Source organism: Perkinsus marinus (assembly GCF_000006405.1).
Source record: "Perkinsus marinus ATCC 50983 genomic scaffold scf_1104296930488, whole genome shotgun sequence".
NCBI classification, from domain to species: domain Eukaryota; phylum Perkinsozoa; order Perkinsida; family Perkinsidae; genus Perkinsus; species Perkinsus marinus.
In genome coordinates this window covers 274995-291283 of record NW_003216064.1, presented here as the reverse complement: position 1 = coordinate 291283, position 16289 = coordinate 274995, and the positions used below count along the sequence as shown (strand labels likewise).

The following is a 16289-nucleotide window of genomic DNA, read 5'->3' as shown; positions in this document are numbered from 1 at the left end:
CCAGCGCCTGATCAAGTCGTATGTATAGAGCAAGTCTCCGGAGTGAGTTGAAAGAGATGCCGAACTAGGCTTCTGGCTTTGACCAGGCATAATAACCCTTTGAACGTTCGAAAATACCCAACAGTCGGGTCCAAAACGTCTTGCAAGGAACACCACTGAGGTGTGGTGTTCCCTAGAAGACGTATTGAACTGCGAGTCCAATGTTAGACAGAGTCGGTAGAGGGTACTAAGAAGGACCATGACCATTATTTTTCGCGCTCGCGAGTTTCTGACGCGAAAAATTGGTTGGCCCTCCGTAACTGATCACACCATCCACCGGCTCAACTCCAAGAATACTTCCAATGAGAGTCCTGATGAAGGATCGCCCTATTGTTCTCACCTGCGATGTGAGCGGACCAACTCCTTGAGCTACCGACCCCGTCACGTTATAGACCTGTAACATCATCATAGCTAACCAAGGATGACTATGATCATCCTATTATCTCCCCAGCTGCGGAGAACTGTCTAATCTTGATGCAAGCAGGTGGACCTCCCCGAGCCCTACACCACCTACATTTACCACCTGTCCAAAGAGCGGGCAACCGTGAAAGTGCATCACTGAGTGGCTCACTTTGATGTCCGGCTGACTCGTTGGGTCCACCACAAAGTCTACATGTACGCGTCCATGCAACGAAATCTCATGCATCTTCCTACACAGTAAATTGACCGAGCAGGCACGGCCCATTCAAGCTATTACTACCGCGGCACTCCATTAGGTCTCGCTGCTAACATACCAATAGCCACTCAGCAAACACGGTCTATCCTCACCCCTCTGGCCTCCTCGTAATAAGCACGGACCCCTTCACCCGCGATCAGTCATCCGGAATCCTTCACTAGAATGTCCCTTATGCACAGGTCCAGCAGATAACGCTGCTCACCAAGATAAGACGACACTCACTATCAGAGCATCACCTTCCATCCTAGAGTCACTACCACAACCCCTGGAGAGCAGCCAGCCCAATGGCTGGGACTCTCCCACAGCGTCGTAAAGATGGTCGGGCCTCCATGCTCAGTCCTCCACGAAAGTGTAAACCTAGTAAGTTGATTCCCAAAGCCAAGACACAATCCTGCCCGAAGTCAAACAACTGCAGAGTATAGAAAGAGACTATGATAATGAGTGACTAAGCATCAATAATAGGGCTGACCAAAAACTTTTCTATCGTAGTCTAACTGCTCCTCTGACCGCTGCGAAGCAACAGCACGATCATAACGGGAGTGATACGGTGGTAGTAGCATCTCCTTAGCGGTTTCGGATAAGTTCAGCTTGGCGATTTCGGCCGGACTACAGAGATACCTACACGGGAAGTTCAATTCAAACTAAAGTTGAATCCACTCTCGAACGCTTCTTACCCTCTGGCGTAAGCACAAGTTGCAGGTCCAAAGCGGAACAGCAGAGTTCTCCTCGTATGTGTTCCTTTCCACGGCAAAGTCCCATGCATCAACGCCTCAGTGAATACGAGGACATCTCCAGCCTCCATTCCTGGCTGGACCTAGAAGAAACCCACCGACAACGAGTGAACCTTGATCGTCGGGTGTATCACCATCATGCTCTTAACAGCTGGATGCCTGGCATGCAGGATATCATCTGTAGCTGGAAAACTACACTTATGCGATCCTGGAAGGGCTACAAAGCCACCAGCTCCCTGGGCCATATCGCTGACGGCAATTGAGACCGCCAATAGACTGGTGTGGACTGACGTGTTGTCAACGGATCTGAGGCGTGGACAACTGTGTTGCTGCTGTCCCCAAGACAGATGGGACAATCGGGAAAATAGTAACACAATTGTTTACAGACGATTCCTTCGGAATATAAAGGCCGTCCTTATAGTCTCAGTGTGCATCATAGCTGCTCGCTCACTGCTACTTCCAGCGAGGAATTCGATACGAAAAAAAAACTCAAGCCACTGACCGACTCACGTATATGCTACTGGGAAGTTGATGTCGCCAGATGGGAGTAGTCGACCACCATGAAGGTCGAATCCCTCACCACCCGGATTCTGCTCAAAAGCCAGCGGAAAGTGGTCAAGTCGGAAACCCTGAGTATAATGACAATGTCATACACTCGCTTGCACTTATTATTGCTTTTCCACAGATCTCCTCTATCACTGGGTTCAATCGAGGATGCTCAAAGATACTCGCGCACACCGAAGATTCTTGCGTCCATCTCTACAATGATACACATACGGTCGCCCTGCTGAGCAGCTGAGCATCTACCTGCAAAACTTTACCGTAATCCGATCGTCCCGAGTTTCCCTTGAAGAAGTCGCTACGGGCCGTAGCAACACCCTCGTTTCTTGCCACAAACTCGTCTGCATATCTGTGGAAAACCTCCTTTCACCAAGTTGTGAATGTCGCTTATACCTATCGAAAAGGCTGTCGAGCTCTGAAATTTCTTCCTTGGTAAAGACTTTCTTCAACACCAAGTAGCCGCAGCTGTCAAACAACATTCTTTCGACAGTAGCCAACCCTTTCGTGACTTCAGGACTCGACATAAATATACACGTCAAGCCGCTTAACTTTGCATGACCCTTCTCTGTTCGCCTTAGTACAACACAACTCGCTATCTGATGATGATAGTCTTCCCTGTGAGCCAAGGCACGGAGAAGGAAACAGAAAAAGATACTGGCAATAACAGTATGAAGTATGCACTCAGTCGCGCTGATCATTGCAACGTTGACCAAGGCAATTTTACACTGAATCGAAGCAGTAGAAATACGCTATATGAGCGATAAAATTGCGAGAGATCAAAGAACAGATTGCTGTGAAAAAATATCAATGTTCAAGTTCTGTCATCCTCGCATCCTTTCAAAGTCTACCTTGACGAAAAGTACCACTGGAAGAAGACTCAGTCAATGGTTTACCAGGAATCCACAACCGGCTTTTAATAACGTATAGCTGACTGAAAAGTAGTGAATACATAGACCTTTAACTGGAGTCTAAACCCAAGTGGCAGTAGGCACTTCATCTGTGTGCTCTTCGAGATAAGAAAGCAATTTCAAATGGTTCACGAGATCCCTGATCTCGTTGATATTGTCTACTCCTGATGCAGGACACGGAACACTCGATGTGGCAGTCGGGAGCCTAGGAGAAGGGCGATTCTGAATCTTTGATATGACCGGCTTCTTCCCCTTCGCGAGATATTTGGGACGGGGCACTGCAGAAGGGGCTGGCAATAGGCCTTGTCTGCCATTACTACTACCACTACCACCATCATCATCAACAACACGGCAACGTCCTACACGGCTACGACATAAAATGCTACGTTGTTGTTCAAAATAGTTTGAATAGAAGGAATCTTGTAAATCAGCAGAAGAAGGATTGTCCTCGTTAGTAGTGGCGGCGAGACCCAACCTTAACTCCTTCAACGTATGCGCAAAAGGACACTGTGGATCGCTACATTTCGGTTTAGCACAGAACTTAGTCATCGAGAGGTTGGGCTTTCTATTCAGCTCGTCAACCGAATGGGCGAAGGCACATAGAGGGCCGTGAAGGCAGCGACCACGAATGAAATACTTACAGACCTGAGTCTTGTACATACGCTTTTTGATGGGAGACCACTCTTGCGACACCTCAGCAATCTCAAGGGGTGTTGAAGAAGGGCTGGTGGTCATTTTAATGGCAGAGAGTAGGAGAACTAGAAGCTCACTGATACATCTACGAAAGGGGTGTGTAAGGCTCGATCTTGTCACGCTTGTCACGCATGCACATAAGTGACGTGACACACGAAGCCATCACGTATTCGAGGCGAGGTGGGTTAGAAATGGTCTTCATTAGCGACCTATGAGTCATCTCAACGCGGCTAGTATGTCCTACTGCGATATTATTAATATTCTTCTTAACGTTCACATACTCGAGTTGACAGTGCCAACACCGCTCGGCTATCGACACTGACCCCAGACAACTTGCATAAGTGTCGAAGAGTGACCCGTGTACATAACACAAGTCTTCACGTGCATCAGCTTGGCCCAAGCTGCTTGGGTACGGGCAGGTCTAATTCATGACGTCAAAGACGTCTGAATTATCGAAAGGAAAGTCTAGAGCAGTACGGGTGTAGTCGTAAAGGGTACGTGTGTACCAAAATTGAGACACCTCTAGAGTAAAGCGCGCACGCCCACAAATTGCCCACAGTTGGCCGTTCCATTGCCCTGAAGGAAGTAACGAGAGTAAGGTAAGGCTTACTGAAGTGGTTCTGGCGTGTGATTCTTATAAATCTCCACCGCTTGGGAATCCATAATCGGAAGAATTCACTAGACGAGTTGGAGAGGGCTGAGATGTCAAGGCCCGGCCTAGTGTGAGCCAAACACTAGCCGTCTACACTGCAGAAGGACCAGTAGGATATCAAACGACTGAGACTCTCCCATTGGTAGTAAAGGCATTTGCCACATAAGGTTAACCGTGGTTGCCAAGGGTCAGCTCCGCTCGCTATACGGCCACAATACGCCGTCCGAATTCTGTTAGCTGTTCGCTATCGCTGTTGGCCTACACACGGATGAAGTCGTCAGTCTGGTCGCAGCATCCATAAACCAATCTTCTATCCAGCCGAAGACGACTTTCCCATATCGCTCTTATGTAGTTTTATAGTGTTTCATATCTAATGGCCGAAGCCTCGTCCTCTACAACACCGAAAGGCCTCTCGGCATCTGAATTCGATCGTACCTCGCCTCCTCCTACCAGAATGGACGACACCATCGACATTTTCCTACGGCCCGAATACCGCCACTTGACCTTCATTAACAAGGACCAGGCCGAGTACAGTAACCTCACCTACTGGCAACGTATCAAGATGAACCCACAAGTCATCTTTGAATCCTGTATCGGTCGAGCCGTGTCCTCCTACTTCATGGGAGGGGCTCTCGGTCTCCTCATGGGCGGTTTCTTCCATACAATGCAACCCATAGACGTCGATGCGAGTCTCCCATTCCGCCAACAGGTTCGCCAGGCATACAAAGGCTTCGGACAAGCGTCCGTTTCGATGGCCAAAGGATTCGCAGTGGTACTACTCACCGGGTGCGTCGCTTCGCGAACACAATTGAGAATTTTCATTTCAGTGTGGTGCCGTGTACTCTGGTGTCGACTGCTTCGTCGAGCGTGCCAGAGGATCTCATGATCTCAACAACTCTATTTATGCTGGTTGTCTTACTGGTGCCGCTCTAGCTTACAAAGGAGGCCCTCAGGCTATGGCAATGGGCTGTGCTGGTTTTGCTGCTTTTTCTATCGTTATCGACTCTTTCATGTCTACTGGCGATAAAGATGTCCATAAATGGTGACTGTATAGTTGAAACACCGCTACTGTTTCTGTGCAACATTATCACACCACTGGCTGAGTTCCTGGTCCTAATCATTTGCGTTGCTCAAATTAAGCTCCAACACAACCACTACTTTAACCACGACAAAAGGGTGAATGAGCTCATGGGAATACATGCCAGACTAGTATACAATTATACTACCACTGGTCGCCTGGGCGGCTACGTTCGTTCCCATCAGTCCACCAGTACCTGATCAAACGATATATCATCGGCATTGCCCTCTACTATTCTACGGCTCAGTAAGCAACTGAGTGTTAGTAGTATCCACAGCAGAACTTGGCCGCACTCTCTCAGCTGTTGGCAGTATTGCCTAAGGTCAACAAGGGGCCCTCCTAACATGCCGCAGATTCACAGCTTACACGACTGCTGGACGACTGACTACCCCGTGAGGATGGAGATTTCCGACCCTGAGTAGCAAATACAACACGGTGATGATGATGATGATGATGATGACAGACAAACCTTAACGGCTCTGGTCTGTTGATAGTCTCGAGCAATAGCCATGGCCTGGTCCAGGCACCCGCATATCTCCGCCATACGCAACAGTTGAGGCACTGTAGCGCTCTTCAGTCTAGCAATACTATTGCAAACCTCGAAAAAAAGCAATGGAACGATGAGGCGGATAATAGAGAGAACCTACTGGTCGTAGTGCGGGATTACTACGAAGGCTCTGGGAGAGTATCGTTTTTAATCGACCCCTGCCAGCCTCCCCGAGTCGAATCTTCGGCAAGGCGCCCTATAGAATAAGATCGGTGTAGAAAGATATGCATATGGGCAACTTCACGTGACAATTGCGGGACAATTTCGGCAGCATTCCTAGACTAAGTCGTGGGTAAACTTCCAAAATGGTGCGATGTTAACAGAATGTCAGAATGAAACGACACAAGAACTGATTAACGCCTTGTCATGACCTCCCTTTACCTCAGCCGTATTCAAGTGGTCCAGAGGGAGCCCAGTGAACGAAAGCTCTCGCGGAGGGGATTCTCGGCAACCCTACGACAACGGATCGAACAGCACAAGGGGGGCAAGTTCCTTACTGCGTCTGGGTTGGTCGAAGCCGCTACTGCAGATGGCGTTTGATAGTGCATCTGCGGAGACTCTGTCAAGCCTCCCCAGGAGGTGGACTTGGGTAGAGCAAATGAGTTCTCTCGATGAACTGAACGATTCATAACATACTACCAAAAGTATCATTTCCGTATATTACTTGGGAAACCAAAGATACGAGACGAATGATCAAGGTCGAATCGATTAGCTGCATTCCGGCTTTGCACTGAAATGAGAAACTCTTCTACCCAGCGGTGGAATTAGTACCAGTCAATGCGGTTTGAAGGGCAGCATTCAACTGGGCATCATTAGACGTGGAAGAGGTACTCCCTAAGGGCCCTTCTTCGAATACGCGGTTACGAGAGGAGTTCAACGATAATGGTATCTGATGACATTACTATTCACACGCCACAGTAGTGCTAGCCATCACCTGTCTCGGTAGTTCCATTCGAGTTTGGGGAGGTAAGACTAAGCGTAAGTCCTCAGGGTTAGGATCGAGCCGATCGGCGGTCGAGATGGCATGATGAGCGTTCCTTGGGTCACTCACGGAGGCGGAACTGCACGCTGTTTCGTCTGCCGATATTGTTCGTTGACGCTTAGTACCTGGAAAAGGGCTGCGGTGATTCAGAGGGCATACACCGATGCTATCATTCCTACTATCACCACCACAGAAGCTTTGATATCACTTCTGATCCAAAGGAGAAAGAGTTCAACGAATGATGGTTTGAATAACAAATTTATAAATGGTTTAGCAAATAAAATGTCTACGCTGTCATCAACGGCTAACTTTTATGAACGACTCCGGACTATGAGTAGGACCACTACTTCGATTCCAACTAATATCAATACTAATGCTATCCCCTCGAAAATGAATGTCACTACTACGGCTATTACTCTGCTCCACAGTCGATGTTAGAGGGTGTTTCGTAGAAGGCGATGATGACGATGTGCCTGAACACTCGTTAAGCAACAAACAATTTTTATGTCAATGAGATTCTGCAACCGAGGATCGATCTCGCAACCATCGGATAGGTAAGGATAGGACGGACCCGTCACCTACTCGGGTGAAATTCCGTGTTATCAGTAGATTGCATTGTAGCGAGGGCAGCTAGAATGGCTTTGGACCTGAGAAGTGAGTCATGAAAAACAGTATTTTCCGGTCACACGCTCACCGTGGAGAGCTCCAGTCGTCACAGTTCGGTGCGAAAGCATTAGGGACACGAGACATCACTGAACAGTAGTAGAATCATCATACCCGTCACCCGTCAATGAGGCTTTGCGCGGCCAACCGCGCTCGCCATTGTAATCGATAAATGAGGACACTGCGTTCATATGATGACTCCGAATACCGCAGCTGAATCGATAGACTTCAATGTTTATAGTAGTAGCGGATAGGGATTAAACTGCAGTGAAAACAGTAGTGATGGGCGGGAGGCGTTTCCGTGATTGGAATGCGTTTGATCAACTGCTGTGAGTCACCGGAGTGTGTTCGAGAGATGAACACTCGGGCGAGAATTCATCATGTTTCTGCATGGGACCTTCTGAGGAAGCAATGCGGTTTTGTTGCATATACCAGTACTCGTGCTCGATCACGTGAATATAGAGGAGGGGCCTGGGACACTGGCAGAAGGGGAAGCTGGATGCCTTCAACTCCGTGGAGGGAGAGGGATGGTGACGATCATATGTTGTGACAGTATTGTTCGGTTATTATCGGGGCATCGCCTCTCCTTTTTTATTAAACTGAATGAGTGGCGGCGGCCCCCAGCCGCCTTTCACAAGGCAATTTCCGGCATCTCCATCATCATCGACCTCTAGAGGTGTGGTCGAAGGCAGTGGCCAGCAACAACAACAACAGACGCCCCAGCAGCAACAGCAAGTTCGGTCATCATCCCAGCTCGAAGGGTGCTACTACCCACCCCCGCCCCCACAGGGCTTCACTGGTACTTCCGAGATGGGTGGTGGTAGTGGATACCCAGCCGCACCAGGCGGGGTGTATGCAATGCCTGCCCCTGCTGCTGCTGGTGGCGGCGGCCACTTCATGATACCTGCATATCCTATGGGAGCCTATGGACCAGGCAAGAATATGGCATCACCCATCATGGGCAATGTATTGCCTGCTATGGGTGGACACCAACAACAACAACAACACCCCCACCAGCAGGGAGGAGGAGGAGGTCTCGGGTTCAATTCCCGGGGAGGAATGCAGCAACTCAGTAGTACTCGAGAAGGGGGGCTGGGCCATAGAACACAGATTGGATCTCAGGACCACACAACAGACGTGGAGGGATGCCAGGCAGCTCCAAGCAGTTGGTTCACTTTGACGAGTCCTTAGCGGCAACCCAGACCGTCGACCGTGCTATTGTGAGTGCACTGAAGCAACCACAACACAGACTTTTGCTGCTGGAGATAGAGCCTGCTATACACAAGATGGTAGGAGGCAGGGGGAAGGACGGAGGTATGGACGATAGTGGTCTCCGATTGTGGTAGATCACCGAGACCGACTCGGAAAGGCTGAAGCTCACGAATCCACTTGGAAAATATCAGAGAATGCTGATACATAAGCTCGGGGACTACTTTAGGTGAGTCCTGCCATTGCTGACGATATAAGCGACCCCCGAGTGTTAGAATGGATCGAGAAGTTGACTACGCCAAAGGCTCTGATATGTGTACCGTAACTCTCGTACGAACTGAGCGGACGTGCGTGCCTAATACCATACTCCAAGAACTTTGTCGGAGTGCACTAGAAGCAGCCGAGATGGCTGATGGCGGCCAGCCCTGGCCATACGTGCCTAGGCAACAGCAGCAGCAGCAGTCTCACAGTCGTCAACAACAAGAGTCTGACAGCAATGTGGCGCGGCGAAGTGTAGAGCGAGCTCATTCCGATGAAGGGGTGCTTGAGGTGAGTCGGTTACGGCTAGGACTCTTTCTTAGGGATTGGCTCTCCCTTAGGGTGGTGTGGACGAGCATTGCAGTGATGTGAGAGGCACCTGTAGTGAAGGGGGTGCTTCAGCTGAAAGGACCCCATCAGAGACTGGAGAGGACCCGGCAGCAGCCACTGCGGGGGTGAAACGTCGTGGGGTGAAGATTCTCAGGAGGGGCCCTGGGTCCAAGGGCAAGAATACGAGGGCCTCGAGGCCTGATGAGTCCTCGAGTGATGAAGGCGGGAAGTATTCAGAGGCTAATCTCTTACATAACCTTCCGGTGAGGTTCTATATCGTCTCCTCATGCACTTGCTTCATATCTACGTAGGTTGACCTACGGGAAGAGCATTACAACAAGATTCGGGCTAAGATTTTTCAAGAGGACGATGGTACACCGTTGGTATATTCGAATGAAGACCTGGCCGCTATGGAGAGCGCTCGGAAGCACATCCCCAAGGGTACCGATCTGGACGATCCAGAGTAAGGCTTTGAAACGGCTAAGTCCACAATCTTATCCTCATACTCTCTGTCAGTTACAACCGCCAAGCAGTTTCTATAATACCACAATTAGGCCGCGTGCAGCAAGCGCCTCCTACGCTACTCAGCGACCCTGCGGCATATAATGCGGCATTTCCGGTACTCGGCGGGAGACCGTCTTTTGAGGATGAGACTCGGAATAAGGATACCCGACGCAGAGGGGGGAACAAGAGGCAACAACAACAGCAGCAGTTCAAGCAGCAACAGTACAGTAGCAACGCGGGCGGCGCGCCGTACTCTCATCACGTTGTTCCGATGTCTCCTATGATGCCATTGCCACCGGGGGGCGCCCCTGGTACCACAGCTGATGCTGCGACGATCGCTGCCTTCCAGCAGGGATACATAGCTGCGACTATGGCCGCTGCCGCAGCTGCCCAACAACAAGGTGTAGCTTGGACTCCGCCTCCTCCGCCCCCTTCTATCAACTTTCCGTCATCGCAACCACAACAACAACCAAAGGACAGTCTGCTCCCCATCCCTAGCGGCGGTAGTCCGGCTCAGTTCGCTGGATACTATCATCAGCCTCATGGGATGTCATTCCCGGCTGAAGGACCTACTGGTGTTCAACAGCAGCAACAGCAGCAGCAGTGGGGAGCCGCCCTACCCTCACCACAGAAGGGTGGTAGAGGAGGGGGAGGCCGTCACGGAAACGCTCAGGGTGTGGGGAGAGGCAGTAGGGGAGGATCGGTCCAGAGTCATCATCAGCAAGGTGGTAGTAGGAAGTCGAGTGACATGGTGGTAGGCTCGTCATTCCCTCAAGCTGGATGGGCTGATCCACAGCTACCGTCACCACAGGGGACGCCGAGGCTACAACAACATCAACAGCAACCACCGCTTGATCTCCTTCGACAACAAGGGAGGCTCCTACAGCAGCAGCAGCAGCAGGCTCAAAGATCAAGTCAAACTGGACTGGATACAATATCGAGAGGCGAACCCGGTAGCATGAAGAGCAGTGTGGCCGCTCAAGGTGGTTCGGATATCCAGAGTGCTTCCCTAGCTGAGGGATCTACTGCTACACCCACTGTCGGGGGATCGACACTTTAGTGTTACACGTGACATATGAGTCGCCAGTGCTGGCTGGCTGACACGGATGATACTACTCTCGTATGTGGCGGCGCCTTCGTGTTGCTTCAGCTCATCAAGACTGCTTTTGTTGTCTGCACACTCTTGGTCGTGTATTCTTTTTGTCCTCTCATCGCCCTCTTGTCCATTCTTGTGCAACTATCACCTGCTTCTCGTCTTCCTCACTACTGCTGCTGTAGATAGGACTAGGGGTTATGATGATGATCATAGTATTGCGACATCTACTACTTACCATTATCAACAACATCGTAAATCAACATCGTCCTGTGGTGTTTTGTCAACCGGGTTGTTGGGCGGCATTCTCCCTCCGTGCCATCGAATTAAACAACAACAATCAACAACAACAATCAACAACAACATTCTACATTTAACAATCGACAACAACAATCAACAATCGACAACGACAACGACAACAATCAACATTCAACCATCAACACTCAACACTCAACAATCAACACTCAACAATCAACATTCAACAATCAACATTCAACAATCAACACTCAACAATCAACATTCAACAATCAACACTCAACAATCAACATTCAACAATCAACACTCAACAATCAACATTCAACAATCAACGCAACATTGCTGCTGCTGCAGCAACAACTGGCGTCACTACTCCTTACCACCATGGACGAGGGTCAAGAATTCAACCCATTTCCCTAGCGTGAAGTTAACAGCAGAGTGGCCCTAATCCACCAGTACGACGGGCCACCGCTAGGCAAGATTAATGTCAACACATGCTTCTCGCATGTTTCATCTATGTTATCGCCATTGGAGTTGCTATGGGGATATTGACCATAGATTGAGGCTGCGATACTTCCTATGACCATGGAGAAACTCCTGTGGGGAGGGGTTGGCAGCAAGCCACCCTTGAAGAAATCAAGAGAGTGTAGTGAACTCCCTCCTACAAAGATACCGTATGTAATTTGTGATATTATTGTGTAATTATCTGAGCTAGGCTGTGCATTTGTCTCTCCTCGCTAGATGATGTTTTGAACGTATTACGATATTGTGGTGCATATTTGAGCATCAGATCAGTATCTCTTCCTATATCCCTGTTACTGACTGAAGTATGGTTTTGTTAAGTCAAGAGGGAAATTACAACAGAGGCCCCATCCTGCCCTCCACCGCCTACGAGTTCGGAGGAGGGGATAACGCCCTCAGACGACCACGTCTTCCGAGTCGGGCATATTCAGACCATCAAGGAGGTGCAATAGTAATCCCATGAGGACTCCATAATATTGTTCAGGCGCGCCACAGATTACTTGCACTTATACTGTATAAGGCCAATGTGATCGTACCGGAACCGATCAACAAAGTGAAATGTGTTCCGAAAGCTCTCGTGTAGGGACTTGAGGACGTGTGCCCTGCTGTTGATGCGGATAGTGTTCGGTTCGAGTTGATACTGTCCACTGGTATAACACAACAATGTGACGGGTACCAATCACAGCATGCAGGTAGATGTGCAGAGACTTACGGGGGAATTATACGCTACACGGCAAAGTCAACAATTATAGTATAATGTGCTCAGGGAGAATCTGATGATCGACCGCCATGGTAACTCTTAATTGTCTTCAACAGGCGATTCCCATGACCAGAGAGTTGCCGTTTGGGCGTTATAGTGTCACCGTCTATCACCAGAGCTATACGGCTGCACAGCTCAGGAATACCTCAAAAAAGCACGAGTGAAAATGTGCATTCATAGTCGACCTACAATCAGGCTTGCGCATGACACAAGTAGATAGCAATAGGCTTCCGTTACGGTTGTTCGCTACTCCGAGAAGGTTCTCAACTAACAAGAACGATTACACCACTTTCCAGATGAGCAGAACCCACTGGTGTAGATAACTGCGTCAACGAACTGATCCACGTGGACTCCAGTAGGGAGTACATCCGCAACAGCTTCCAACAACGTGAAGCAGGAGGGCTCATTCAACAGATCCGACAACTTATTTTGGAGCACTTCGGCAATTTCGATGATGCCATCAGGACTATAACACTCCAGTCTAACAGTCACTGTTAACCAAGCTTACGGGTTTTGTCTGTTCGCCTTCAATCGACACCCCATTTCGAGGAGGACCTTCGATCCTGCAACGTCTCGAGCGATCGTTACCAAGTCCGGGGCAGTGACCAGCTCCTTCAAGAGGATGCAGACATCAGAACTGAAGAGGCTGTTGATATAATGCCACGGGAAGATGATACCGCTACGGATCCATGTAGTGGCATAGCTCTTGTATGAAATAGTTCCCATAACGGTCAGTAGCCAGCATGCGAGTAGAAGGCCGACACTCCTCCACAAAGGAACGGATCTCTTCAGGGGAGGCAACACCAGATGTAAGATGCCCCTGAGGCTACGTTAGTGCAACCACACCAAGACGTTAGGTCTCACCTGTAGGAGTCGAGAGCCAGCGCCCCCCACGGCCAGGGAAACCACCCGACCAGCCAGTGATGTTCCCGATTGTCTTCTTCCCTTGGTCGGACCCGCACTGCCGCTACGCTCCGTCCGTCCTCCTCCTCTCTCCTTGCGCTGGTTGCGCTTCACCGAGGTCCTGGTAGTGGGCGCCGGCTGCTGCTGCTGCGTCTGGTACGACTCAGTAGGGTTTGTCGGGTTGATATTATAGTTCCGAACTGACAGCAGTACTACTGAGGACATTTGAGGCTACCACTCTGGTACAGATCTCATTGGTGGCATGTAGTTGGCCTAAAACCCATGCTTGTTGCTGTAGTAGAGCCAGCTGTTGGACTATGTCATACTCGTTACCACCCAGGAGTGGCGCAATGCCGTTGAACGGCAGCGACTGACAGACAGATACGAGTATCCTAGAAGATAGAGGCTTACATTAGGAAGATATCCAGCAGTGTATCTAGGTGGGGGAGCGGACATGGTCATCCCATCACGCTCCTGTGGTCCTCGACCAGTCCGGGCGGCCTCATCTAGAGCTCTCTCAAGAGGTCCGGTAGCTTCTGAGACACTGGGTGATCGCATGACGCTACATGGCACTGACCTCGAGGATTGGGAATAGGGCCAGATGGGCATTCCTCCAAAGAACTCCCAGAGGAGTCCTCCCAACTGGAGACGGAGCTCTCCGACAAGGACCGCTGTCGCCCAGCCTTGCGCTGCTGTGAGCCGCCGGGGGGCGGGGCAGTGGGAAAGACCTGGGCCGCGTCCAACATGCTGCATCTGCAGGTGATTAAATTTCGAAATGATAAAATTTCCCATACAAAGATCGCACGTGTTGGTCATAGGCCTGAACGCCATAGTGATGCTGTCAGAGTCTCCTCCACTGTCCCCCATTGGCGTCGGGAAAAGTGGGGATGCTCTCTCGCCATACGGTTGGAGTCCTGGCGGTTCACGCTGCAACTCACCATTCTGTTCAGCGACCTGTCACTGAACATGCACTAGGGTCACCGATAAGGGCTTACAGCCGGAGCAGTAGCATCAGCAGTACTAGGAATTAATAGACATCCAATAGGATACGTCGGGAGGTCCAAGAATGGATCGGGAGTAGCGGCAAATGGGGAAGAGGACCTTGCGGACGAGTTGCCCTTCACCACAGCCACTCGACCATCAGGCTTACCGCCAAGTGACGTGGGAGAAGTCCCTGGGGAGGAGCCCATCTTTAGCGTCCTCTCCACTGAGTGGTACAGCGTGGTCCTGTTTCACTTGAGTGTCAGCAACGGGAGAAGAAGAAGACGAGGACATCCCAAGCAGTAATACTGATACTATGAATTGACTTATACTGAACACAGCATAACGCTGGACACCCCGACGTGGACGAGTATATGAAGTCTACATAGAAAAAAACCAGGCAGATCTACCCGTACGCGCCCGAGAGTCAATGATGTAGAGGGGGAAACATACGCGTGATCCACTACATGTGTCGGTGCCAATAGTAAGATGAACTCGTGGTGGGTTTACCAAAATGTCGTCAATTCTGATAAATGCAAACGACGCCTTATCGTGATGAGGTAACCACCAACGTGCTGCTCCGGGTTCTGTGGCATCCAAATTCTCACCTGCACAGACAATCAGTAGAAAAGTGAAGAAGAGGAGCTCCTCACTCATTCGTTCTATTGCAACTCCGACCCCCGATATTTGTCCTCTCAGCAACCACACAAAAAATGAGCGAGAACCATGTGTGTCACGGCACCTGAACGACGACACCATGGCCATCCGATCGTCTAGCAGGAGGAGATTATCAGACCAACAGCGACGGCGACGACGACGACGACTACGACGACTGTGATAACTCCTCAACCGCCCTTCCCAATTCGGAGGTAGTTTCCTCCGACCCGACCGGAGAAGATATCGCAATCATCCCGTTGCTCATACCCCGACCAGATGAGGCATCTCAACTCGTCCCCTCATAAAGCGAATGCCTTCCTCATCATCCCCTTGTGATCTGCAGTCGTTTCACCTACGTCTAACTCATCCCGATCCTTCACACTCCGCTTACTCCCTGCTACTACTACTACCATCACCACCTCTACCCTCGACTATCCCCCGAGATCAGCGAAGGCTGCAGTCAGCTGTCCGTCCCCAAATCCCAGCCATTATAAATCACCGACACTCCACACAACACCTCGAGATGAAGGCACACCCTCAACCGACAGAGATGATGAACAGAAGCAACGCTACACCACTCTACAGAAACCAATAGAAACACAGTAAGATGCAATATTGCAAAGAATTCAAGCTGGACAATAGTGGATAACAATAACAACGAAGAGGTGACTACCCCCACTTCCTCTTGGCAGCACCATAGCCGTCCTTCATCCACCCTCCAACCTTCTTGCCACCCTTCTTAGTGTAGTCCCAAGTGACCTACACCGACTCCTCACTCCTGTAACTACCGAACACTACCTACCTCTCCACCGTGCTTTAGCTTATCAGATGTCGTCGACGTCGTAACATCACCAGGGGTGGCCGCCACATACGTCGAACCCGTAGAGTAATCAACCGTAGCCGTCGGCCTGAACACCACAGCAGCACTGCCCAGCCAGCTCATCTCCCTGCTAGTACTTGTATGATGATGATGACGACGGTGCACTACTACTAACAGGAGTAGAAGCTGCCGAAACCCCTCCCCCGACGGTGCCAGGAGCGATGCTCGGGCCGCTATCCACGACAGACCTCGGGGTATTCGGAGTTACACTAAACGACAGAAAAAGAAAAAAGGATCCATCACTAGGACCAGGACATACTTGAAATGGATTACTTGAAGCTACTGCTACTACGCACTGGGGGCGTGTACGAGCCTATCCTGCCGGGAGCCACCTTCACCTGATCATACCACATCATCGCTGTAAACATCACCACTACGCAACCTTACATCGAAAGAGCTAGCCGAAA

General features: G+C 50.2%; 8 protein-coding genes across 8 annotated transcripts in view; 3 read left to right on the top strand and 5 right to left on the bottom strand.

The window, feature by feature from the left end:
* Positions 1–1160: 1160 nt before the first annotated feature.
* On the bottom strand, positions 1161–2540 carry Pmar_PMAR006448 (hypothetical protein). The gene is made up of 7 exons (XM_002786982.1): positions 2401–2540; positions 2254–2356; positions 2122–2205; positions 1957–2075; positions 1581–1752; positions 1390–1529; positions 1161–1333 (listed from the first exon to the last, which is right to left on the bottom strand). Exons 1-7 carry the CDS (start codon positions 2529–2531, stop codon positions 1168–1170), a joined length of 915 nt encoding a protein of 304 aa, XP_002787028.1. The 5' UTR covers positions 2532–2540; the 3' UTR covers positions 1161–1167.
* A 533-nt stretch (positions 2541–3073) lies between these two features.
* Positions 3074–3650, bottom strand: Pmar_PMAR006447 (hypothetical protein; the record flags this gene model as incomplete). The annotated part of the gene is made up of 2 exons (XM_002786981.1): positions 3074–3120; positions 3437–3650. 2 exons carry the CDS (start codon positions 3648–3650, stop codon positions 3074–3076), a joined length of 261 nt encoding a protein of 86 aa, XP_002787027.1.
* A 960-nt stretch (positions 3651–4610) lies between these two features.
* Pmar_PMAR006446 (conserved hypothetical protein) lies at positions 4611–5370 on the top strand. The gene is made up of 2 exons (XM_002786980.1): positions 4611–5032; positions 5088–5370. The coding sequence occupies exons 1-2, from the start codon at positions 4634–4636 to the stop codon at positions 5304–5306; spliced, it is 618 nt and encodes a 205-aa protein (XP_002787026.1). The 5' UTR covers positions 4611–4633; the 3' UTR covers positions 5307–5370.
* A 2970-nt stretch (positions 5371–8340) lies between these two features.
* Pmar_PMAR006445 (hypothetical protein) lies at positions 8341–9794 on the top strand (the record flags this gene model as incomplete). Its single annotated transcript, XM_002786979.1, has 6 exons — positions 8341–8602; positions 8653–8819; positions 8877–8968; positions 9015–9288; positions 9339–9590; positions 9639–9794. 6 exons carry the CDS (start codon positions 8341–8343, stop codon positions 9792–9794), a joined length of 1203 nt encoding a protein of 400 aa, XP_002787025.1.
* A 308-nt stretch (positions 9795–10102) lies between these two features.
* On the top strand, positions 10103–10891 carry Pmar_PMAR006444 (conserved hypothetical protein; the record flags this gene model as incomplete). The annotated part of the gene is made up of 2 exons (XM_002786978.1): positions 10103–10556; positions 10590–10891. The coding sequence occupies 2 exons, from the start codon at positions 10103–10105 to the stop codon at positions 10889–10891; spliced, it is 756 nt and encodes a 251-aa protein (XP_002787024.1).
* Positions 10892–12772: 1881 nt separating this feature from the next.
* Positions 12773–12927, bottom strand: Pmar_PMAR006443 (hypothetical protein; the record flags this gene model as incomplete). The annotated part of the gene is made up of 1 exon (XM_002786977.1): positions 12773–12927. A coding segment is annotated over one exon (155 nt), but the record flags the coding sequence as incomplete, so codon positions are not given.
* A 38-nt stretch (positions 12928–12965) lies between these two features.
* Pmar_PMAR006442 (hypothetical protein) lies at positions 12966–14639 on the bottom strand (the record flags this gene model as incomplete). Its single annotated transcript, XM_002786976.1, has 9 exons — positions 12966–13098; positions 13145–13281; positions 13326–13517; positions 13603–13734; positions 13776–13900; positions 13942–14117; positions 14170–14318; positions 14360–14465; positions 14515–14639. 9 exons carry the CDS (start codon positions 14637–14639, stop codon positions 12966–12968), a joined length of 1275 nt encoding a protein of 424 aa, XP_002787022.1.
* Positions 14640–14726: 87 nt separating this feature from the next.
* Pmar_PMAR006441 (repeat organellar protein, putative) overlaps positions 14727–16289 on the bottom strand; it is a gene marked incomplete at both ends in the record, with an annotated part of 5092 nt that continues 3529 nt past the window's right edge. The window contains 5 exons of the mRNA XM_002786975.1: positions 14727–14953; positions 14999–15087; positions 15682–15761; positions 15805–15910; positions 16156–16220. Coding sequence (XP_002787021.1) covers positions 14727–14953; positions 14999–15087; positions 15682–15761; positions 15805–15910; positions 16156–16220 — 567 coding nt within the window. The remainder of the gene's footprint in view (positions 14954–14998; positions 15088–15681; positions 15762–15804; positions 15911–16155; positions 16221–16289) is intronic.